The following is a 25,504-nucleotide window of genomic DNA, read 5'->3' on the forward strand; positions in this document are numbered from 1 at the left end:
GAGCAGTAGTTCTTGAAACTTTCTGAAGGTTTTTCAAGGTTTTTCAGTCCATTGCTTGTACCTGAATGTTTTCACAGAAACGTTTTTTCTTTGAGGTGGAGGGTTAGGCCATGTTGACCTGTGAATCATTCAAGCATAAAAAGAGGCCTGTGTATTTTTAGGCACTTTGTTACCAGAAGCCTCTCCAAACATCATTTTTTTCTCTGTGAAAAAATGCCTAAAAAACATATGTTTGTACCAACAAGGTGATAACTAAAGAGCTATTAGCTAAAAACATGACAAACAGCAGATGAACAGAATCTGAAAGTCGTGTTCTTATGAAACAGATTAATAAAACCTAGCAAGACCTGACATGGGACCACAGTAATGCATCTGGCCCTTCACTTGATCCATCCACTGCTCACTGAAGCCTCATCAGAATTGGTCTGAGTGGAAATGTGGCTAAGAACTGGGCTGAAAATCAGTGGCAAAGGGTGTTCTGGAGTGATGAATCCAAATGTAAAATTTTGGTTGTAATCACCATTAATATGTACAACAAGTAATTGAGTGCCTACAGCCAATTGTAAAACTACTCAGTCATCCATGAAGACCATTTAAAGAAATAAGAAGAAAAGCTAAGAGCCTAAGAGCTCAGGCTGTACTGAAGAATAAAGCTGGCCGCACTAAATATTAACTTTCAAGCTTGTTAGCTTGTTAACAAAGTGGTGTACATGTGAGAAGTGGAACGAAAATCATACATGACTCCAAACATTTTTTTACAAATAAATAACTGTAAAGTGGGGTGTGCGTAATTATTCAGCCCCCTGAGTCAATACTTTGTAGAACCACCTTTTGCTGCAATTCCAGCTGCCAGTCTTTTAGGGTCTGTCTCTACCAGCTTTGCACATCTACAGACTGAAATCCTTGCCCATTCTTCTTTGCAAAACAGCTCCAGCTCAGTCAGATTAGATGGACAGCGTTTGTGAACAGCAGTTTTCAAATCTTGCTACGGATTCTCGATTGGATTTAGATCTGGACTTTGACTGATTGGATTTAGATCTGGACTTTGACTGGGCCATTCTAACACATGGATACGTTTTGTTTTAAACCATTCCATTGTTGCGCTGGCTTTATGCTTAGGGTCGTTGTCCTGCTAGAAGGGGAACCTCCGCCCCAGTCTCAAGTCTTTTGCAGACTCCAAGAGGTTTTCTTCCAAGATTGCCCTGTATTTGGCTCCATCCATCTTCCCATCAACTCTGACCATCTTCCCTGTCCCTGCTGAAGAGAAGCACCCCAGAGCATGATGCTGCCACCATCATATTTGACATTTGGGATGGTGTGTTCAGAGTGATGTGCAGTGTTAGTTTTCTGCCACACATAGCGTTTTGCATTTTGGCAAAAGTTCCATTTTGGTCTCATCTGACCAGAGCACCTTCTTCCACATGTTTGCTGTGTCCCCCACATGGCTTGTGGCAAACTGCAAACGGAACTTCTTATCTCTGTATAAGGACTCTGTATCTCATTGTACAACTGTATAGTGACAATAAAGGCATTCTATTCTATTCTATTCTATTATGGTTTTCTGTTAACAATGGCTTTCTTCTTGCCACTCTTCCATAAAGGCCAACTTTGTGCAGTGCACAACTAATAGTTGTCCTATGGACAGATTCCCCCCACCTGAGCTGTAGATCTCTGCAGCTCGTCCAGAGTCACCATGGGCCTCTTGGCTGCATGTCTGATCAGCGCTCTCCTTGTTCGGCCTGTGAGTTTAGGTGGACGGCCTTGTCTTGGTAGGTTTACAGTTGTGCCATACTCCTTCCATTTCTGAATGATCGCTTGAACAGTGCTCCGTGGGATGTTCAAGGCCTGGGAAATCTTTTTTGTAGCCTAAGCCTGCTTTAAATTTCTCAATAACTTTATGCCTGACCAGTCTGGTGTGTTCTTTGGACTTCATGGTGTTGTTGCTCCCAATATTCTCTTAGACAACCTCTGAGGCCGTCACAGAGCAACTGTATTTGTACTGACATTAGATTACACACAGGTGCACTCTATTTAGTCATTAGCACTCATCAGGCAATGTTACAAAGGTTACTCTTTTTTCACCTCTGCGTTATTTGCTTCTAAACTGCTTTTCTTGAGAATCTATATAAAGAAATTATCATCGTGATTAAGGCTAGTGGAAAGTTTTCTAAATACAGTGCTCCACTTTTAAATCTGAAACATTCTTCCACAAACTTAAAGACATCTAATTTAAATGTATTTACATGAATAAAAAGAGCATGATTGTAGTTTGCTTTCCTTTCACCACAGTTTCTCCAGCAATAATAATTTTAAATTCTATTATAATTAGAAGTAATTTCCAGGGTCAAAAAAGTATGTCACACTTATTATCCAAGCAAATGTCTGCCCACAGTGTGTTAGTGTGAGTTGTCTAACCGGTTTCAAATACAAGATGAGTCTATATACACTACAAAATTGATTTGCTGGCTTTAACTGCATATGAATGCTATAACAGCCTTTTATGCCTCACGGGAGAGAAAACAAGATATAGATGAATCCAATTACAGTCCTAGAGTGAGAGAATGCAGCTCATACCAATCGTGTTTGGACTGGAAAAACACCTCACATGTATTTAAAATTCGTATGAAGTGTTTTGTATTCACGCTTGGTAGAAATAATTTCAGAATACAAAAGGTACCCATTCAAATAGAGGGAACATGTTCTTCACAAACAATTTTCCATCCTGTGTTTCTCCAAAGTCAAACTGCCTGATAACTTTCAGCAGAAAAACCTCAACTACTTCAGCGTGTCTCAAAGTACTTCAAAGCTTCTAGCTGAAGAAATGTGTTTCAGAACAGGTATGATATGAAAGTAACTCCAAGTTATGACTTTAAATATAGAAATTGAATCTCTTGCTTGTCTTTAACCTTTTGAAGCACAGAAGTGAGAGAGTGTGAGGTGGAAAATGTCAAGCCTGTGTAACCGACTCCATTGACATTCTCAGGAGACAAATTGGCGGATTTTACACTTCAAAACTGCCCGTCCTGCTCCATTTAATGCCAAAGGAGAGCTCTGCAGCACTCGCTCAAATGTGGATGTGGGACACACCAGTAGGGGGCACACTTACTTTGTTGCAGTCCATGCCTTGTGCCAGGCTGAGGCTTAGCACGTGTGGGGTAAGAGGGAATCAGTATTAAATGCGAGAAGCAGGGGTCTGTGTGAGTTTGATGTAGGAGGAAAAAGAAGAGAAGTGAAGAAAAAGAGACAGAAGGAGATGGAGACAGCTCTCCTGTACAGTGAAACTGCATCTGACCTGACCATCGCTCACTTTCAGCTGAATGGTAGCAATCAAACTTGCACTTACAGTAATCTGTGGTGGGGAAGATCATCGGTGGGCTCCTAATGGAAGGGGGCGGAGTCCTGATAGTTGGTCTAAACGGCAGCCCGGGTGTGGTTACCACCGGTGGAAACTCGCCATTGGCTGAAATAGAACACAATGGATTTATTGAGAAGGCTCTGTGTTGTCACACTTCATCTGCAGCAACAAAAAATAAATAAAAATCCTGTTGCTCTTATACTGAAGAAAAGTAAAAAAGAAAAGAAAAGAAAAAAAAGGCACAGTAACTGCAAACCTCTTGCTGGCACAGAAATGCAGACCCACCAGCAGGGGTCATTCTTTCATTTGTACCACCATTGGCCATACAGGAGGAGACGAATGCATAACAAGCGAGCCCCACTCCATCTCTGCCTGCCTCTGTCCTACTGTAGATGGGTAAGCACATTCAGTCTGGGTATTTTGTAGCAATCCATCAAGCCTCTGGCCTCACTGCATTCCCAGGACTGAGATCATAAACCTGTTGGTACCTTGATCTCTTCTGCCTCAAATTCAAACCCAGAATTAAGTCTTGAAGGCAAAACTCCCACAGATAAGGGCTCGAGACAGAGAGCAGGGACTGTTTTTTCTCCCAAAGATGTTAAAGTAAGGTAGAATTTTAACTACTAAAATGATTGGATGTTAACCTTAAAAAAAGCATGTACCCCCGTCCCCATTCTCGGGTTTTCAATAGAGGTGGAGCTCCTATTGTTGTTTGACTGAATCCATGTTTTCTGATTAGGTCCATTCACTGCAATCAGTGGTACAAAAGACTGGTGTTAAAGAAATCTGTGTAGGCACCAAGAAAAATCGATGTAATGCTGTCAACCGAACGTAACGCAATTCATTTACGTAATGAGAAATTCCTGGAATGATTAAAACAAATAATGTCCAACAACATCCTGCAGGACAATGCAGTGAAATCTAAAATTCAAATAGTCATTACAGAAGAGACTGCAGAGCATGCACTGGCACGAGCAAAGGTTTCACTTTATTTCAAAAGCCAGCTACGTTTCAGCTCGTACATTTGTGGCTTGAGTTCCTTTTCCAAGGAGAGGCCATGCTTCTGTTGGAGAGTTCTGCCCAGCATCTCATTTCTTTGATATACCATTGTGCAGAATAAAACCCTCAGAGGTTTGTTACTACATGACCCCTGTGGTTTGATGTGAATGCACAGGACTCTTGTACAACTGAGATTATTTTCCAAAAATGTCAGATAAGCTTTGCTGAGATCTGTTGCTCCGATAATGCTGCTGTCACGCAACTGTACGACAACAAATAAGGGGGCGGGTTCAGATCTCGACAGCCTGCTGTTGTGCTAGCCCTGCTTCGGATATGTCACTTTACAGCAAAGGTGCACACATGCCACACAGAGACGTCAGGCTTCCCACTCGGCTTTAAAACAAAAGAAACTGTTGCAGTTTGAGCTACACAGCCAAACACTGGCAGGTTTATTTTAACACTTTCAATGTGCTCAGTGTAGATACTTGAAGCATGCAAACAATAAATCATAAATGATGCTCTTCTGTGCATATGACCTGCATATGAAGTTCTATTTTTGGTTTGCATATCGAACAGAGAGGATGATTACATGGTTACAGGGTCTATTTGCATTTCATACAGCGAGAGAAAAGAGAAGGTTTGTAGCTGCAGACTGGCCTGTCTTGCTCACCAGCAGAATGGCACACAGTTTGTTTGTACTGTAGCTGCCTGATAGTCTCTATAGGGCTGCCCTGAATGGCAAACAGCAGCAAAGGATGATTTAGAGGTTCATGAGAATTTCTCTCTCCATCTTTGCTTTTCTGAGCCACGAGTAGTACTGGAGTAAAAGCCTGCAGCTCCATATAACACTGGAAACCCACCAATGAGTCAGTGCTGTTTTCAAGATGCTGGAAAAGACGTGAATAAGAAGCTCAAATCCAACTACAACTTCACTAATTGTGACGAGCCAATAAGCTCCCCACATCGTGTCGTTCGCCTCCATGGTGAAAACAAATCAGGCCTGCTCTCTTCGTTGTCATTATGTCAGTGTCGGGGGACAAAAACAACACTTTTCATCTTTATCTCTGTAATCATTTTACCACAACAACATTCCCTCTTCTCCTCTCTGGCTCCCCTGTCACTTCAGGCTGAAGGCTCACCATTTATGACAATATGGCAGGGGACTCCCTCAACAGCTGAAAGGTTTAGAAAGCTACTATGTGCCAGAGTTGCATCTGGTCAGGAAAAAAACCTGCTCGCTTTAACTCAGAGCAAACATCTTGACCTAAATGTTCTGTACACTTGAGCCGCAGCTTCATCTGAGTTCCTCTGGGTAATATGTATTATTAAAAGTTGGGCTTTAAATATACACCAAAGCTCTGTACTGAATCAGATGGCTTTGGTCTTGACTGAAAATGCCTCGCGGTAAAAGAATCTTGTAATTTTTGTCTTCAAAGCTTAAAAACCCTCAACACTGCTTTCTTAAAATCAGCCAGCATAAAAATCAATAGCTCATTCCCTAGCCCTGTAATCCTCAAATTAATATGACTGTCCAACTCTTCGCTGCTTGGGAGCTTTGATACGGATAGAGTTTATGTGCAGATTTGATGGATCACAGCAAGCAAGTCACTGCAATGTGTTTGATTGTGAGGGTAAGAAAAAGAAAACCTACACACCAGTGAAAGATTCTTAGAAGTGTTGCGGCACACGAGCTCAGGAACTTCTTATATTTTCAACAAAGTTGCTAATAAAGCTCACAGCATTGTTATTCTCAGCATGGTAACATGCCGCTGCAGAACTAAGGAACACACGGAGCTGCTGCACACAGCATTGGTATGCCGCTGGAGCAAGAGAAAGACTCAGCAGGTCCACCACGGAGCAGCATGAACCACAGGGCAAGGCAACAGCCAGCGTGGCTGTCACTGTTCATTAGCAGGGTGCCGTAAGCTACCTGAAGCTCACCAGAGGCCAGCCACAGAGAGAGGGTGGGGGGGTTCACCTTGTTACCTCCCAAGCACAAGCTCTATCTCCAGATTGTGATAGCTCTCAGAAGTATCCACACAGACTGATCATGTTGACAGTCAGTTTCTGACGATATGGAGACTAAATCTCGTACACGTTGTCTCAAATGCTGCCCAAAAATACAAATTTTTTTCCATTTATTTCTCTGTTTACTTGTGCATGCCATATCTAAACCTTTGCTGTGAATGTTGATTGATCCGCTGCTGCAAAAATAAGAGAATAAAGCTGCTGATAAACCCGGACCTGGCCACACATGGAATGAATAAACAACACATTCTCATCTGAACGTGTCAAATAGTGCCCTTCTGTTATGATTTTCTGCTGCCACAGAGATACGACAAGCACCGGTAATCCGTGTTTGGAAGGTGGAGTGAGTCACAAGCTATCTGCCAAAAGATTGAAGTTCATGTCCTGTAGCAGAGCTTTATTTTTTTTTTTTATTCCACTGCTTCCTTATTTGCTTCTTACTTTCACTCTCACTTTCTGGTAAGGTTTAGGGTTAGTAGATTAAGGAAAAGATCAAGATTTGGGGTACTGTCACAACACGACTTCAAGTAAGCCTCCATATGTAAAAGTTGGAAGTGAGATCTACACCACTGATCAAATATGGCATATTTGATGTCTAGGGAATGAAAAAGGATTTCAACTGGCACCACATGCCGTCGCTCTGAATGCATCGGGAGACTGTAGAACGTTAGCACTTGCTGGTACATGCTGTGTCATGTTTATTAACACAGACATGTGCAAGTGATAATTGCTAAAATGAACAAATTTCTGTAGTCCCTTGATACCCAAGTTACATGACAGCTACAGCCAATAAAGACATCAGTACAAAACTGGTGATTCAGCTTTCAGAACAACAATTTAATTTCATCTTTTGCAGAGGTAAACGTTTGGAGAAGTGCTATTATGACTATTCAGCGAAGTCAAGGACCGGGTACTGAGGAGGCACACTCTAATGTTTGGGGATCTCTATAGAAGCAGCTGCTTCCTCCTGTTAATGCATCTGAGTGCGTGGGGAAAGAAATTATGGCACATGCCAGAGAGAAAAGGATGAACTTCCTGCGCTGTCTAACCCAATAAACTAATTTATTGATTCTGCTGAGGATAAAATGATAAAAATGACAGTCTGGTCCAACACCTGAAGGGCAATGGATGCATCATCAAGCGCACATGCTTGCCAAACTATACATCACACAAAAGCCTGTAGAAATGTAGGAAAGAGGCCACGGGTGGCTGATCCTCTGCATAATGTGTTCGCACTATGTTTTCTCACCGAAACACATTACAAGGCTAAGCCTTCCCGTTCAGGAATCCATCATGCTAATCAGTCACTGGGATCACTCCTGGAAATCACATCTTTTGCTGAGCTTCAGCATCTCCCATCAACCAGCCTGATTGATAGGCGATAAAAAGTGACTGTGTCAAGTATAGCAGTAGGTAATAGATACTGGGTCCAGATTAAGAACTTGCCATCTGAGAAGTGAGTGCAACAGGAATGAGTGATCCTTCAGCACTGCCACACCAGTGCCTCTGCTCTGGAGGACATAACACGCAAATTGTTGTGCAAATATCTGCTGGAAAACGTAATCTCTTTAAATAAAGAGTCCGTGATCCAGAAAGCCTGTACGGCACAGGGTGAAGGTGACAAAAGCTCCAGCCTGGATCAACAACAATTTCTCAATTATATACACCAGATAAAGCTACGCTATCTGAATACATTTCAGAGTAACGGCAGTAGTGTTGAGATTATATCTCAATTTGATGAAAAAAATTAATCATCTAACGGTGATACAGCACAGAGTCTGTGTGCCATTCACATTTATTTTTTCTTTTACATTTGGATGAAAAGTGCTCCTTAAATAACATGCTTCGGTAGCTCACGCAATAACTGAATAATTTTCAACATTTTATCTTTCATTGCGTTGTTGTAATTGTATCAAAGTCATAACACTTTTGCATTACTCGTTAATTTCATTTTTGTTTCCAATTCAGTTTAGTTTACAGAGTGGGTTTGCTTGTTTCATTTTGTTATTTTATTATTGTTGAATCAAGAACATTATTAGTTCAGGTGTGATCCCAGATCATCAGCTGTTCTCAAAACCTGATCGTCTGATACAGTTCTATTAACGGGGTATAAAGAGAAGGCTGTTTAAGTTTCTTTAGCCTGCTCTACCCTGCAAGCCGCTATGCAACCCACCTCCACTACAATTCCTCCTTTTAGGCAGTTTCACTAGATCAGTGGCATATCTGTTGTCCCTGATGCCTGCGCACTTCAGAATCAGAATCAGATCAGAATCAGAATGGGTTTATTGCCAGATGTTGAGGTTTACAACATTAGGAATTTGCTGCGGTGCTTCAGTGCAAACAATAAGAATTAAAGTGCTATGTAGAAAGAAAGATATGTGCATGAGATATACATGAGATATATACATGAGAATAAGAATTAAGAGTGCTACGTAGAAAGATATATACATGAGTGCAGGTGGTGATCAGTGCCAGACATGAAATGATGCAGTGACACAGCGTAGGGTCATGTGTTAGTGGCGGGGACAGTCATGTGGTTATTGTTCATGTGTCCAACAGCAGAGGGGAAGAAACTGTTCTTGTGGCGAGAGGTTCTGGTGCGAATGGACCGGAGCCTCCTGCCTGAGGGGAGCAGGTCAAACAGACTGTGTCCAGGGTGAGAAGGGTCAGCTGAGATCCGAGCTGCACGCCGCAGTGTCCTGGAGGTGTACAGGTCCTGCAGAGATGGGAGTCTGCAGCCAGTGTTGCCTCAGTGTTGCCTCCAGCTTTCCAGCCGTGCACGGAAGATCCCAGAGGCGAGCCATGCTGCCAAATATAAATTACTGCAGATGCTAACATCAATCTCTTGTTGACTTCAGTGGTCCTGAACTAAATGTTTTTTTTCCCCACACCTAGTTTTTGACTTTTCAGTGGCTATAGCAATCATGTGTGATGCCACAAAAAGCTTTAAATTGGCCAGTGTTATAATCCACCAACTATCACGAGATATCAAATTAAACTCAGGGAAAACAAACAACTGTCTGCCTGTGGGTACCACTCATGCCCTTGTCATTTTTGTTGTTGTTTTTTTGCCCAGGGTGAAGGCACTGTTATATTTAAATAAAGTTCACATCGTCAGAGCTATATTCAGGCAAAGGATGCTCTCACACATTACTATTCAAGTCACAGTTCAAACTGGTTCCTTCTGATAGGCACAGATGGAAGGAGGCACTGAACTCCTAACCTTTCATTCTCATTTTTACATGGTTGTCATCTCACTCGTGTTTTTATACTGATAAACCATCTCAATTATGACACAAAAATATCTGGAAAGGTGACGGAAAGCTTGACCTTTATAAGCGAGCAGTGTGACATTGGAACATAAGCCCTCATGAATCAGCAAGCACCAGTTCTGACATTTCAAGACACGTACGAGGTTCTCAAAGAAAGTGATTTAAGGAATTTACTATTACATATAATTTCCATAGAGATCTGTCAGTCTGTCTAAAGGGAAAGCAGCAGTACATTTAACGGAGAGAGCAACAGAGCAGGAATCTTTACTGAGAAGTCCAAAATAGGTCTCACGAAAAGTCTTATGCAAGCATATAGCGTGCCATATTATGGGTAGGAATGAATAAATAATGAAAAAGTAAATCCTTGATGAATTCTTCCAAAGGTTTAAATTGATGCTCACTTAAATCTCCTGTCTGTGAAACATGAACATGAGGCTGACCTGTATTGATTATTAATTGAATTGCCTTGGGTAACTTCAACTGTTTACTTAAGTTTCGCTGAAGTAGAAATTCTTTTTTAACTTTTTATCCTCCCCAGTGTTTCCTCTTTGTACATGTCATGGCCAATCAATCAAGCAATCAGTCAAACAATTTCTATAATCCAGCCACAGCCTGATACGTAATTACGAAAAAAGGAAGGAGTAATGCTTTTTAAAAACACTCACATGCCAAGAAGCAGTCCATGCTGAAAGAGACGTTGTCCACAGAAATGGCAGAACCGGGTCCAGGTCCATTTTCAGTGCTGAAATAGAGAAAGAACCTGTGGAGAGGCAGAGGAGTTTTAACATCTCACAACCTGTGAATAGTGAGACAGCTTCTGTCTGAAACAATGAGAGAGATAATTTATTGTGTTTTAAGAAAACTCCCACTGAGAATTGGCCTTTGAGAGTGTGCATTGTGTGTCACAAGGTTTGCTATTTAACAGACGAAAAAAAAGGGCAGTTTGACTTTTACAAAGATTAAACTCATTGACATGGTTATAGTTAAACATATATAAGAGAAGCGCTTTAATCGCAAACCTTCAAAGTGACACTTTTTCAAGGCTTTTGTTTTTCCAGATGTTAGGAGAAAAAACTGATCTCACATCTGTATGGTAAAGAGAAGAAGTTGGATCAAAGCCTGTATGTAACCACCATGATGTCACCCACTGACTCGGAAACTGTTGTTTATTGGAGTCAGAATCTACCATATTTTGATGAAATGATGGAGCGCTAATGTATGAGCTAAACTGAGAAAGCTTGAACCTCATACCCTCTTATTATCCCAACAGATCACTTCGCTTTCAGACCGAAGAGTTACTTATACTTCCAAGAGTTTTCAAAAGTAGAATGGGACGCTGAGTCTTCAGTCCGTAGGCCCTCTACTACAAAACCAGCTCCCAGTTTAGATTTTGAAGACAGACACTGACTCTACTTTAAAGTTAGGATTAAAACTTAAAATTTATAATTACGCCTGGATCAGGTGACCTTGAGTCACCCCTTAGTTGTGATACAACAGGCCTAGGCGTTGCTGAGCTTCCCATGATGCACTGAGTGATTCTTCTTTGCTCATCTCTTTTCACTCCCTGTGTTTATACACACACTTCTGCATTAATCATTACCAGTTATTGCATTTTAACTCTGTCTCTCCTTTAATTTGCCCGTTGTCTTGTTTCTCTCTGTCATCTCTCTTTTCTCTCATCTCCAGCCAGTCACAGGAGATGGCTGTCCCTCCCTGAGTGTGGTTCTGCTGAAGGTTTCTTGCTGTTAAATGGGAGGTTTTCCTTTTTACTGGCACCCGGAGTGCTCACTCATACAGGGTTTTGTGGCACATGCACAGACTGTATGGCTACATTTTAGAATTATCAGTTATCTATTCATTTATTTTTGTAACAGATAACTCAGAATAGTGCTAACTAACACCCATCCTCTCAACCTCTTATCAAATTTAGGGTCAAGGCGGCCAATTTATGATCACTTATGAACCTAAGATTCATATTGAACCCACAGAAAACCCATCCATATGTAAAGCCCACTTTGATCTTATATTGGCCAGACCAGTAAAACTCCCCTTCTGTTGGTGTAAAGAAGTTTATATACACACAAGAAAAAGAAGGGCAATTTCAACAGCATTTCTCAGTTTTTCAACATGATAAAGGAATGCTCGTTTACTAAATGAAAGAAATCTGTCCGCAAAACTCTCTGGACTTAAATAATAAGAGATCAATGTGTGTTTTGCAGAATATCCTTTAATTATAAAACAGAACGTTTTTGTTCTCTCGCAGAAAGATCCCTTTAAAATATAAACTTCTATAGTACAGTAAAAAACTAGAACTTATCTGCAATTTAATTGCTATGTTACCTAATTACTTTGGTGTAGTTTGAATGGCAATGGGAGAAGTCTTTTTCAGTAGAAAAAGCAATTAAACTTTTAAAAATACACTTAGAAGTCCAAAATTGGTGCCCTAAATCACATCTTCCAGTGGGCAAGATTGGAGTCTGCATCAGGCCAATTCTGGATCTCTGGCCTTATGTTTGATGCCCCTGGTTTATAAGTTAAATATCAAATCGAGAAAATATTGACAGGGAACTAAGAGCCATTTCATAACATGTTTATCTGCGAGTATTAAAGAAGGTTTGATGGTGGATTTTGACCCCAGATCTACTGTTTCCTTCCTGAGTCTTCATGCCAAGTCAAACTAACCATATCCTGGCTCTGAGCAGAGCAATATCATTCCTGTGATCTAACTCTGCTGGAATATAGTGAATAAGTGCATTTGCTGATTGGTGCAGCAATGGCAGTTGCATAACCTGTAATAGGTAAGAGTTCTATAAATCAAGAAACAGTCACCGCTTGATCCCGTTCAGTCAGCTGAGGTTTGTGTCACTGTGATTTATTTGGGGTTTTGTTCAGTACATTACACCATGCCAGCCCACATGTTCTGCATGTTCTTTACTTTCTGCTATACCCTGACTTCTGCCTGCACTTTAAGCTGTGTTTCTGATTCTATTTAAGCTCTACAAAGGTCAATGTGCAAAGTCTGGCAGGTTCACCTCGTGGTTACGGACATGACATTCTAATTAAGAGCACAAGCACAGCTGACTACATAACCCAGGAATCAAAAATTAATCACTCACAGGGGAGCAGGATTATCCAAGCTTGAATGGCAAAGAAACCCCCAGTCAGGCAAACAGAGATGAAATACCGTATCTGGAGTTTCTTGTGTGTGTGATTTTTTTCTTACTTTTTTCTATTTTTTTATTTATTTCTCTCTTCAGTGAGGGGAAATCAGGGCCGTAGCTAATTGGAAGGCATAGCGAGTGGAGAGAGCCTTGTGTATTGATTTATCTATTTTTCATCACAGACACTGTGAGTGGATATTTTGTACAAGCGTACACATGGCAGGTCCATTGTATAAGACTGGGGTCCCTATGGGATTCATTAGTTTTATGAAACTGAGAGGAAATGTTCCCAGAAAATGGAATGAAAATGCTGAAAATCTGCATTTATAAGGAAGAACTTCTCTATCATGTTTCTTAAGACTTCTTTTGCAGCGGGAGCGCTTTAGTATTTGTGTGAGCATGTCAGAGGTTTGTTGGGATCAGAGTCGGATGACTGACGATGACTGCTCTTAAACACTTCAAAGTGGAACTGTCAGTTTGATGCCTTCAGACAGTCCAAACACGTTGCCTCGATAGAATCACAGCTGCCTGACATGCGGTGAAACAGGCAAGCACTTGTCATACCAGTCTGCCAGCCCGTAAAGGGGAAGTGCGACGAGTTTCCAGCCTCTTTCAGATTTGGATTGAGTGGCTGAATGCCAGAGTTGGCGCGGCTTGTCGGGGCCTGTGCTGTTCTCCACGATCCACAGAGACAGCGCCCCCTTCTGGAAGTTCGCGAAGCACAGCCAGAATCGCACCTGTGAAAGTAGGATGGGATTTGAAATGATCACTGTGCACTACAGGTTAAAACAGAGCTGCACTGATGATTTCTGAGACATATAGCGAGTGTTAGTATAAATATAACTATAAATACACCAGCAACTTTAACGTCCTTTGAGCATTTTAGAATTGAAGGAAACCAGCCAAATGTGTTATCAGTCAAGGGGGAATGCATTTAAAATTGCACTGAGATTAATCAGTAACAGCCATCTGTTCACTTCTAATTATTCTAAGATTAAAAGAATTCAATCAGGATTATAATTTGAGTTATTTTGCAGCCTGCATGCTTCATCACATATCAGCCGAACATTGTCTTTTCCAGGAGGGATATGCTGGGTCTAAACCTGCTGAAAATTAAACAACACACAGGCTGTCACGAGAATTGAACAGCAAAAGCAAGTCTCAGGATGTGACCACGTCCCTCTCCAGCGTTTCTTGAAGCCAAGAACATAATTCTTGTTTCACCATTTAAGTGGAACAGATGCTGGCTTAAGCCTGATGACTAAATTCAACACTTTTAGGATGAATGCTTGGATTGTGCCAGTGGATGGCAGGTTTTGGTTCTTATCAACTGAGAGACCACATGGTGAACATTTAAACATCAAGATTACAGGCGCCGCACCGTGCACACTGGGAATAACATGAAAGTGAAAGCGGCCTGTAGCTAATACCCAAAGCTAATATCCTCAACAAAGTTGTCCAAGAGCGGACAGGCCAGGCTGAACAGCACCGGTTCAGTGTAGAGAGACAGATTTAGAGCGTTAATCTGGAATCATTGCTAATCTTTGGCTGCGCGCCAAGAAGCTGTGAGCAGCGGCGCATCACGGCCTGCATTGCTCTCCACAAACCTAAGACACCTCTGATGTGCACCTTAAGAAGCAGCAACATCACTTTTGTTGTTTTGTTTTTCTTGTTTTCCTTCCCGTCTTTTTTTCTCCTCCATCGAGTTTTTCCTCTGTGTTTTTCTTCTAAAGTTGCGCTAACTTGTTCTCTTGTTTTACGACCTTTCTGACCTTTTAATCAGCTCAGCATATCCAACTTAACTTCCTCCATGTGCACAAAAGGTCAAAGGTCGCTGTGCTGAGAAATATTAATATCTGACTAATCAAAGATGCAGCAGCATCAATCAAGATGTCAAGTACAGAAGTTTTTTTTTTTTACCTGGAGACCTGCTCTGTGCATATCACGATCTTAATAATGCATCACTTGCGATATGTGTGAACCTGTGACTGACGAGGTCAGCCTCACTGTCTCTCAGGGTCTCACAGGAAATACAGATGGCTCAGTGCTAACCAGCTGTCGTGGCTGGTTACTGCTTGGTTTCTAAAGATGTTACTGGGATCATATTCAAGACATAAAGTAAGTCAAGGTTATATGCTGATTCAAAAACATAAAAATGCTATTTAAGTTGTGTGTATGTATCCATGACCGCTTATGTTAATGAGAGTGTGGGGAGTGAATTGGAGGGCGGGATGGGGTGGGTTGCTTTTAACCATGTAAAGCACTTTGTGCTACATTTCTGTATGAAAAGTGCTTTATAAATAAAGATTGATTGATTGATTGAACTCATCTTACATTTTCAAAGTAAAAAGAGCCTTACATTGTGTAATATGTATTAGCTGGAATTAGCTGCCTAACAAATCCATAACAAGTGTACTGACCTGCTAAAACTTAAACTGCAAACATTAGCATATCTGCCGTGTATCATGCTTAAAGATAAAGTGTATATCATCAGGTAAGTATTGCATCATGGAGAGTTAAAGAGCTAACAATGACAGCATTCTTGTTCTCTTTTTAAAAAAAATTATTTTGGGGTTAAAATTCAGCTTTGCACTATTTCAAGCTGCTTTTAAAACAAATCAGGTGGACACACTCCAACCAAGTCCCGGGCTTTTACCTGCTGATAAAGTCTAGGGGCAGCTGTCCTTTCAGCTGAGATATGGATGATTATCAACTAGAAACAAAGCCACATTTTTTTAAAGAATCACAGCAGTTGTTGGTAGTTTGTAACATTTGCCCTTGGTTTGTTCTGAATGTGAGACTGGAAAGACAGACCGAGTGAGCAGTATGTGGAGGAACTCACGGTGCACGGAGAGTTTCTTAAAGGAGGAGGAAAGAGAGGACTCCTCAGTAATGCTGAGCCACGCTGACCTTTAGACTGGCCTCCCTCCACAGTGAATGTAGCACCTTTAACACACACACACACACATCCATAACAAAGATAAGTGTCAGAAATGTAAAATCTTTATTTATTTATTTATTTATTTATTTGCCATTTGTCTGCCAGCGAGGTTACTCAAAACCTACCTGGGTGAATTCAATAAAAAAATAATGGAGAAGAGGAACAAAGGAAAAGCTCATAAAACTTTAGGCATTTTCTGGATCACGTTGTTTGTTAGTGCAGGGCAGAGCACTGGCTATACTTGAGATCATTTTAAAGCTCTAAGGGTGGGGATCACAGAGTATTACTTGATAGAATACTGTCATGAAACGTCAACCACAATACTCATGGTATAACAGTACATGTATTGCTAATATTATAACAAAAGGAAGATTGGAATACTGATATTTTGTCTTACAATATCTTAGTGAAAATTTAGAAAGGTGACAATAATAATCTAGTGACAGTTTTGATGGGTTTCCCCTGAATTTTCTCTATTCTGAACTATAACTGATTAAACTAAAGGCTTTAAACTCTCACCCCAAAGGTTACGATCACAGTGTAAAATTACAGTGCTCCATTTATAGTTCCCCCCACACTCTACTGAGAGATCTGCAAATAGTTGAGAACAAAAACAAGCCACAGCAAAGCAAGACTTTAAAATTGCATCATGAGACCCACTTGAGTCACTGCACTGATGATTAACTGGAGTCACAAGAGTCTACATGCTTGAGCTATATCGAGATGGGCTGTGTTTTCCTTCCACGCTCACAAATTCAAGACTCAAATATTCAAAATTAAGATCAAGTGAAAAAAAAAAAGCCCCGATAACTCGTTTGAAGTCAGTTTCAATGAGGTCACACTGCTCAAACTTAAAAGAGCCTGCAAACGAGTCATCTCACAGTTGGATCGGAGCTGTGTTCGTGATGTGATAAAAGCCGTGTCTGAGCTACCTGATGATGGGCAGGTCTGTCTGGTTGCCTTGACTGGTGACTGGAGTCTTTTCCAGGAGAGACCGCGGCCTGTTATTGACTGCCAGCTACACTCGCCCTCTTCAAAAGAGCAGTAGCTGCCATTGAGAAAACGGCCTGGAGAGAGACAGGAAAGAATATATCAGGGGAGGAGAGGCAAAGAAGATAAGAAAAGAGGGGGGCACATAATGACTGGACAGGGCCAGCAGCAGGGTGAAAGAAGAAAGTGAAGTGAACACTGCCAGCCAAATTTTCAAGGAGAAAAAGGACAGGGCTAGGGTGGAGGCTGGCGATCAAGGAGATGAGCGACAGTGAAGGCAGGAAGGTTGAGAGGAGAGAAGCACAAGAGGTGCAGACTAATGGCTCACAGGACTTGATGTGTTGGAGGAAATTAAGACTGAGCTGTGGTGAAGGTGGGCTCTCAGACAGACACTAGAAACAGAAGCAGAAAATGGAAGAGCCCTGATGTGTCCAGAGGGGGAGATGGGAAAGAGTCTGAGGCGAAATGAGAAAGCTGAGATGGTGACATTTCTTTTGGGATGCCAATCAGTTCGAAATTTCGCAGAATGGCACGAGCAAAGTGAGTCTGCACATCAATAATACAGTGAAAACGTTGGAATTATTGGATTGTGTAGTGGGTACAACACAAGCCAAGAGAGGAGTGTGTCTCCCTGTTACAGTTTCATAACCAGAGCTCACAATACAGGTGCTTACCAATTACCCTTCTCTGACTGAAACATTTGTGCATACATGAAAGATAACAACTCAATTTACGATGCTATGCTGTGACATATGCTATAATAAATTCCATAATAAGTTAGTAATTTTAATAAAAAATAAATATTTAAGTAAGGCTGACACACCAGTAAGATGTTTACTGAATAAAATGTGTCAAACCCATTATGTAGTCCTGATTAACATAAATGACTGGGAGGCAACAATGTTTGGAGAAATAAATGAACTCTACTATACTGTCCTCAATTTGCATCTCCTGGGTCTTGGTGTTTCTCAAGTCATAGCTCACACTTGTTCGAGTGAGGCCAGACATTATTAGAGTTGGCATTTATCCGGTGCTGTGCAAATTTAAAGTTTGTAAAAGTACAAGCTACAAATGTGATGGTTACCCCACACAGAGAACATCATAACGTCAAGTGACTCGATTAATCTCCCCAAACATCGGTATTATTTGATCAGTATGGATTTTTTTCTCCCTCTCAGTTAATTTTAATTGAACCACGCACTCTATTATACAGATATTTCTGAAGCAAGTTTCCATGGGATTATTTACTTCTCTAAAACTTCCTCAGGCCAGTAAAATGTTTTGAGAAAAATGGTTAATTCTACAATTTTCCATGGTTTTCACTGGCACACGAATCCTTCATAACAAATAAGTGCAAAACTGTTGAGTTCCAAAAGCCATTTCTCGTCTTCTGCTAAAACTGACAGAAAAAATTAGAAACAATTTTTGGTAGAGCAAGTATTTCAACACCTAGTGTTCTATCAAAGGCACATTTTTTAAATTCAATCTTTCATTATCAGGACAATTTTCTTCATCCTGTGCTTCTTTACAGAAAACAGATTTAAAAAATAATAAAGTCAGTGAATCGCTGCAAATGCACCGTAATGACAAGAGTCAATCATACATGCTGTTATAACTTGGCCTTTTTGAGATTCTTAACCTGAAAAGTTTTACTTCTTGGCTACTCCGTTGGCTTTCAGACTGCATTAACTTACATCAATAAAACAAGCATACTCTGCCAATTTCACCCTTTCTACTTTAACGTTGGGCCGGCAGAAAACTGATTTGACTCTGGCACGTCAGTCTTTCACGAAATCACTCACTTCTTTCGGGTGCAACAAAATGCTCCCGGCTTAATAGACGAATCGCTCGCTGAGTCAGTTCACACCATCAAATGATGCTAAGCCCAAACAAGTCAAACTGAAGTTAGCACCGTCCTCCAAGAAGGACAATGAGATGTCCTTAGATACTTAAAGCACTGCTGAATTTTTAAACAACTTTAGCTTAAAGTTTCAAAGTTTCCTCTATAAGTTTTCTTTATGTTCCTTTCATCCCAAGTTCCTGTCTGCGAGCGCCTATTACCTGTTACAGACTGAGTGATGTGGTACCGCTATGCTTTTGGAAATAACCTCATCCAGATAATGGGAAGGAAAACTGGCTTGAGGAGAGATCATACAGCATGTATTTTTTAGGAAGCAAAACAAGGAGAAAAAATGTCTTTCTTCAAAAACATCAGCTCTGAAATGCTTTTTGTTATTGTAGAAAACACCAAAAGAGCAGTTTTACTTTTAAACACTAACAGCAACAGCAAATTCATGGGGATATTTCCTGTGATGTTTCTGAAGTAAACAAAAAGCTTCTCTGGACTTTGTGGGTAATAAGTATATTTCATGTTCTTGCCTGTCTTGTGATGAGTCAGTCCTTGTTACATAAACGCCTTAGACAGAAAGTCTGTTTATACAAAGGGAAGAGATTTAAACTCATATCATGCTTGCATAGAGGAATCTGTGATGATTTAATCTTTATCAATGTCATTCACTTTATAATGTCACTTTCATTCGAATGAAATTCGTGTTGAAATTGGCAATTTGACAAGAAGACAGTTTATAACAATCTGCACTGATGTTTTTTGGGACACTTGTCAGGTTTTTTTTTGTAGTATAGCAACAAAAGCAAGTGGAGTGCTTTTAAAGCAGCTAATCACTACAGACACAATGCCATGCGAAGGAGTTTTGACCTGGTTGGTGCTAAAAATGCCGCACAAAAAGAAGCACAAATAAAATCTTCCTGTGTCCTTCAGTATGTGAAGCAAAGATGTCTGTGAGTACGAGCAGCGAGAATTTCATCTTATTCCTCTGAGGTGAAACTAAAACTTGATTACTTGACTTCTCCCCATTACACGGAGCCTCTGCATATGCCCGTGAGCAAATTATGAAGGTAACCCGTTGCCAGTGTTGGGGAGTAACAGAATACATGTACCGCCGTTACGTATTTAAAATACAAAATATGAGTAACTGTATTCCATTACAGTTACCGTTTAAAAGGGTGGTATTCAGAATACAGTTACTTTGTTGAAATAAATGGATTACACTGCGGTACTTTCCTGTTTCATTTTGTCGCGGGTCAGGACTGTTTGGGTTTTGTTTGACAGCTACGTTCTGTTGTTCCAGGCGGCAGCGTTACGGTTGCCATGGTTACAGGGCGACACTCTCTCTCTCTCTCTCTGCGACTGTGTGTTTCCTGGGTGAGAGAGCGCCTTTTCGTTGTTGTGCTAAGCTAACAGGCAGAATGCTACAAGCATAGCTCTAAAGAACGTAGCATCATGGCCAGTGTAGTCCGTGTTGCAGAGAGAATGGACTGCCATACACATTATGGGTCTGTGAGCGCGAGGAGGGAGAGAGAAAAAGGGGTTGTCATCGAGGAAAAACGGGAGCTGGAAGCATGTAAATATAATAATAACCACTTCAGCCAAGAAGAGTGCCTGACGAGCCCAGTTGTAAGTAAGCTATTAAGACTCGACTGTACACCGTGTTCGTGTTTTCCTCCGAAAACAATAAGTTCCGTTGGAGCAGCCTTTCAACGCCTCTCTCTGTCTGTCGCAAGAAAAGTTGACCCACACAACAAAGTAAAGCTATTTTTCGGCTACGAGCCGACAGGGACCCCGCCGTATTAGTCAGAGGTCCCTTTACTACGGTTCGGAGTTGCGGACCTTCAGTAATAGTAATAAATCACACAGCAATAGTACATTCACGTTGTTGTAAAAAGCATGATAATATATTAAGTAATCCAAAGTATTCAGAATACGTTACTGTCATTGAGTAACGTAACGGAATACGTTACAGAATACATTTTGGGGCATGTATTCTGTATTCTGTAATGGAATACATTTTAAAAGTAACCTTCCCAACACTGCCCGTTGCTCCTTATCTGACTTTGTGGGCTTCATCGAATTATTACAGGCTACAACATTTTGATTTAATGTCCATCAATGAAACCTCAACTACTGTTAACCAAGTATTTAGGGTTAAGCATCTATCTATCTATATCTATCTATCTATCTATCTATCTATCTATCTATCTATCTATATATATATATATATATATATATATATATATATATATATATATATATATATATATATATATATATATATATATATATATATGGTTGTCTAATATATCAGCAATGGTTGACTACTGACTCCAATCTTCTATTTTCAGTACGTTGTAGAGAAAGTCATAAAAAAAACCCCACACTTAACTTGAACTTGAGTTTCAATCTGGCTTTTGAGTCTCGACAGCCTGACTGAGATGAATATGATATGTCTAGAGGCCAACAAATGTTTTTAGTTACTTGATCAGAGGGCTGTTTCTGATACATTTGATCACCAAATTCTTTTAACTTTCACATTATATTGGTAAGGTTTTGAACCAGTTTGCCAATTAACTTTCTGGCAGATGGTTCTTTGTACCAACAGATGACTCGCTAAGCACCTTACAAAAATAAATTTTTGTGCCTTTATTTTTCTACCTCTGCCAAAGGAGGTGGGGCTTCTGTGTGTAGTTGCCATTTCTTTGTTTGCCCGTCGGCAGCATTAAGGAAAATACTGTCAGCTTGATTTGCTGTTAGAGAGGTGCAGCACAGGCAAAGGAAAAAATAAATAAATTTCAGAAATCAAAGTTTTGAGCTCTTTTGGGCTCTTCATTCTTAAATGACAGATTAGAGCAACTGTAAATGAAAGTCGAAACAAGATAAGTGATCAGATGTGTTACGGTGTAAGACTCTGGATTGAAATGTGGTGCAAGGTGGGTAGCATGGTGCAAACTTCACTTTCTGGCGAGCCAGGGGACCTGAAACAGTTTACAAAATCATTAGGGTTTAGGTGAGAACAGACACCGTAACAAGCACATTAGTAGCTTCACCTCCATTTTTCTTGGTTACAGTCCCACCCTAATGCATTATTATTCCTTATGAAAAACAACTAGCACTTCACTACGATTATTCTGCCATAAGAATGTGTCTTGAACCCGTTTAAACGATCAACCAGTATTGTTGTTTCTCTTGCGGTGTCATCAACATACACGCTAGGAGAAGAAAAGAAAATTAAAAGAAATCTGTCTTCAATTTTGCAACTTTCTACCGCATCGTGATTGCACCAGACACCTGGTGGGAGGCAACCTGTCTCCAAACATTCACGGTGTGACTCGGACTGATTGGTGAAAGTCTGGAAATAACTGCTGCGTCATGAATAAACACAGAAAGGTTGCCAACATGTTCCAAACTAGCAGAGTCAGCCTGCGCCAGTGAGCGTAATGTATCTCTTTGCAGCAGGGGACTTAAATCAAGTGGTTGCATTCTGCTGAAATATTCTTATGGAAAAACAAAGTGATCGAGCTACGTCATACTGCAATAAAATTTTTGTCCTGCAGCAACTACGTCAACATTTTTAGTGGAATTTCTGTTTCAGATCTATGAGATTCTGGCTGGACTCTGATTTGATTTGTGATTTTTTTCCAGTTTATCATCACAAACAGACTCCATCTAATAGCAAACTTGACCCCATGCAGTCACCAACTGATAGCAGACTGACTCCCAAAAAGGCAATCAAAGCTATCACAGATAAACAAGCAAAGAAAACCATCAGCACTAGCAATACTGCAGCAGAGTCTCAAACATCAGTACTGTGAATTCCTACATGGATCCAGCTTTAACAGCATTTTGAGATGGTAAACGAGTGTTGGAAAGAAGTGGGGTGTCTGCAGAATTTCAGCAGACTCAGGCCAACCAGAGGAAGTTCTCTAACAAGGAGTGTAGGATGTGTTCATGTGTAATGATGCTGAAGTAGGATGGCGAGGAAGAGCCACAGGGACTTGGTTGTTCTTATATGTCAGGAATCTTTGTGATTGACACATGCTAAGTTTGTTCCTCCGGCCTTCTTTCTGCTTTTCCCCCCGTTAATGAACTTTGAACAGCTCATGAAGGATTTAAATAGATCAAATCCAGTGACGATAACTTGTGGATATCACAGACAATACCGTATCAGAGAGGGAACGCTGTGATTTAGCCAGCAGGGGTGATTATTACAAGTGGTAGTGATGTAAATGGAGCAAATATAGAACTTAAGCTACAGTAGTAGAAAAGTGCAAGGATAGACTGAGGAATGAACATATGGATAATTAGCCCTTGTCCTTAATTAAAAAGGATAAAGACTGTTACTTTTAAAAAAGCAGAGACGGAAACAGAACCTTAATTCAGAGCAAATGACAGCTGGCCTTCATGCCTTCATGCACTCTCAGCATTACAAAAGCACAAAGTGGAAAAGGTGTGCGGAAATGCACTCAGAACAATTAGCCTCTCTCTGCAGAACCCATTAGTTTGTGTCAAATATTACACATGAGTTTCCATGCTCTGTTTGTTACTGATGTACGAGTGTGCAGCCACCAGTCTGATTAATGTCTTGAAAACACAATTCAGGAATTTTTATTTTTATTTTTTTTCTAAATGACATCAGAAACAGCAGTATGCGACATTACGTGATGTCTTTTTTTTTTTTTTTTTTTTTTTTTTTTTTTAATAAATAGGACAGGGGGAATGAATGAGAGAAAGAGGGGGAGAGAAAGAAAGAAAACCAAAGGGGAGAAGAGACGGTGAGAAGGGGGGGGAAGAGAGAGAAAAAAAAAAAGAACTCCTGGGTCGCCTGTATGGAGAAAAAAAAAAACAAACAAACAAAAAAAACAAACAGAGGAGACAGCAAACAACAAAGAGCAACATAATAATAGAGAAAACAAAGCACCATCACAATAAACTAGCTAGCCATAGATATCAATATTTACTAAATAATAAACGATATTGTGCAGCACGCAAGATAGACAGCGCACAGTGTGCTTTGAGGCAGCAGCCAAGAAAGCTTTAGTCCGCGTCTGTGAATACCCATGTGTGCATACCTGTGTGGATCAGCATGCTTGCATTCCAAAGGTTTCTCCATGTAATGATCTGCTAGGGAGTGTGGGGGGGCCACAGCCCCGTCCTCCAGGGTGTGAAACGGGTATGGAGGAGATCAAAACTCCAGACATCCAGAGGCCCCCAGAACACAAGAGACCATGGAAGACCAACAGAGGGGCAGCCGCGCCACTGTTCCAGTAAGAGCTGAGGAGAGTCCCAGATGAGGGCTCGCCCAGCAGCCGCGGAGCAGAAGTCAGGGGGAGTTGCAGTGACGCGCCCGTGAGCTCCGCCGGCCCCCAGCTGTGCCTGAGTGACCGAGCCCCAGGCCGAGAGGCCGGGGGCACCCCACCTCCAAAGGGGCCCGAGCGAGCCCCAGGCCCCAGGCCCCGACAAGCGGCCGCCAAGGAGTGAGCCGGTGTGTACCCGGACGCCCACCCCCAGACACAAAGAACCACCAACACACCGACACCTGAGGGAGTCCGCCACCGGCAGGGGAAGTGGTGGTGGGTGGAGATAGGCCTCCAAACCTTGGAGGGCCTGAGGTGTCCCCAGAGAGGTGGCGTCTGATACCCAACCTGACATATAGACACAGACATACAGGCACACACAGACACAAACATCCATTCCCACCCTCATGCTCTCATATGCACTCACTCCACACTCAACCAACGTGGAGACAGACATAAAGAGACGCTGTACACACAATCACACTCCCCAAGCGTACTCTACAAACCGGGTCTAGGTACCCTTGCCCCTGGAGGGGGGAATTGCACCCAGACCCAGGTGGTGTTACCCTTTTCCCTGCGGTGGGGGGAGGCAGACCACCCCGACTCCGCAGCAGCAGGGAGGCCCCACACCCCAGACCGCAGTCGGACGGCCAACTCCTCCTACTAGCCCTCCCGCTCCAGCAGGCCGCAGAGAATGGGGGTGGGAGAAGACTCCAAACCTCCCTCCACCCGCTCATTGTAGTGTTGATGCATATGTGTTCTAAGGTGCAATTAAAACCCAGGAGGGCATGGAGCTACCTGCCAAGGAGCAGCAGGTAAGCGCATAGTCCCTCCTGCTAGCCCTCAATGACTAAGTGTATTTAAAATTGAGAGGTGGGCAACGACGTCAGGGGTGAGGTATACACCCTGATGGTAATTTGGACTCCGTGATTGTGCCCACCCCCAAGATCCTATATGTATGTGTAATGAGAGTGTGAATAATGTGAATGTCTAAGTTGTGGGATAAAATTGAGGCAGAGGCAGCCAGAAGGGGACAGGGGGGGGGGGGGGGGGGGGGGTAGCCTCCTCTGCACCCTGGTGACATACCCCCACTCCAAGGCCCTGCATGTGTGGGTGGTTGCTACGACGTGTACAAACCGGCTTTGTGTTTTACTGATTGTTACTTATGCTCAGATGTCCAAGTAAATCTTATGAAATCAAAATGTTACATACACATTGTATTCAAATGGAGATTATACCCCTGAGTTAGCCCCTCAGGCCAATTAGGACTGATAAGTCCTCCTCCAGTAGAAAGAGAGACGGTGCCTGGCTGGGATTTTCACCCTCTTATCTTTCAGCTCTCATTGTTAGCAAACCTATACACACGAGGGAGCAGCCATCATTTTAATAAGCACCACATGGGAGGCTGACCTGCACTGTGGGCAAATTAATTTTGCTCAGTATAGTATGGATGAAGAACTCTGAAATCAAGCTACAACATATGTAGGGGTTAAAGATCTCAACGGCGTGATTATAAGTCACAGAAACAACACAAATACATTCAGGTAGGACTAAAAAAAGATCCTCGGGACTCACACGCACATAGACACACACAAACAGCGAGGCCTGG

At 41.6% G+C, this 25,504-nt stretch overlaps 1 protein-coding gene across 2 annotated transcripts in view; it reads right to left on the minus strand.

Moving 5' to 3' along the window:
- alk (ALK receptor tyrosine kinase) overlaps window positions 1-25,504 on the minus strand; it is a 446,259-nt gene that overhangs the window by 46,339 nt on the left and 374,416 nt on the right. For both annotated transcript variants that reach the window (XM_085343606.1, XM_085343605.1), the window contains exons 7-11: window positions 16,689-16,823; window positions 15,658-15,761; window positions 13,380-13,552; window positions 10,320-10,414; window positions 3,344-3,460 (exon numbers count right to left, since the gene is read on the minus strand). In XM_085343606.1, the coding sequence (XP_085199732.1) occupies window positions 3,344-3,460; window positions 10,320-10,414; window positions 13,380-13,552; window positions 15,658-15,761; window positions 16,689-16,823 (624 nt within the window). The remainder of the gene's footprint in view (window positions 1-3,343; window positions 3,461-10,319; window positions 10,415-13,379; window positions 13,553-15,657; window positions 15,762-16,688; window positions 16,824-25,504) is intronic.

This window comes from Diplotaxodon limnothrissa, linkage group LG19, assembly GCF_057381915.1.
Source record: "Diplotaxodon limnothrissa isolate DT_005_m linkage group LG19, D_limnothrissa_male_GT1.1, whole genome shotgun sequence".
Lineage (NCBI taxonomy): Eukaryota > Metazoa > Chordata > Actinopteri > Cichliformes > Cichlidae > Diplotaxodon > Diplotaxodon limnothrissa.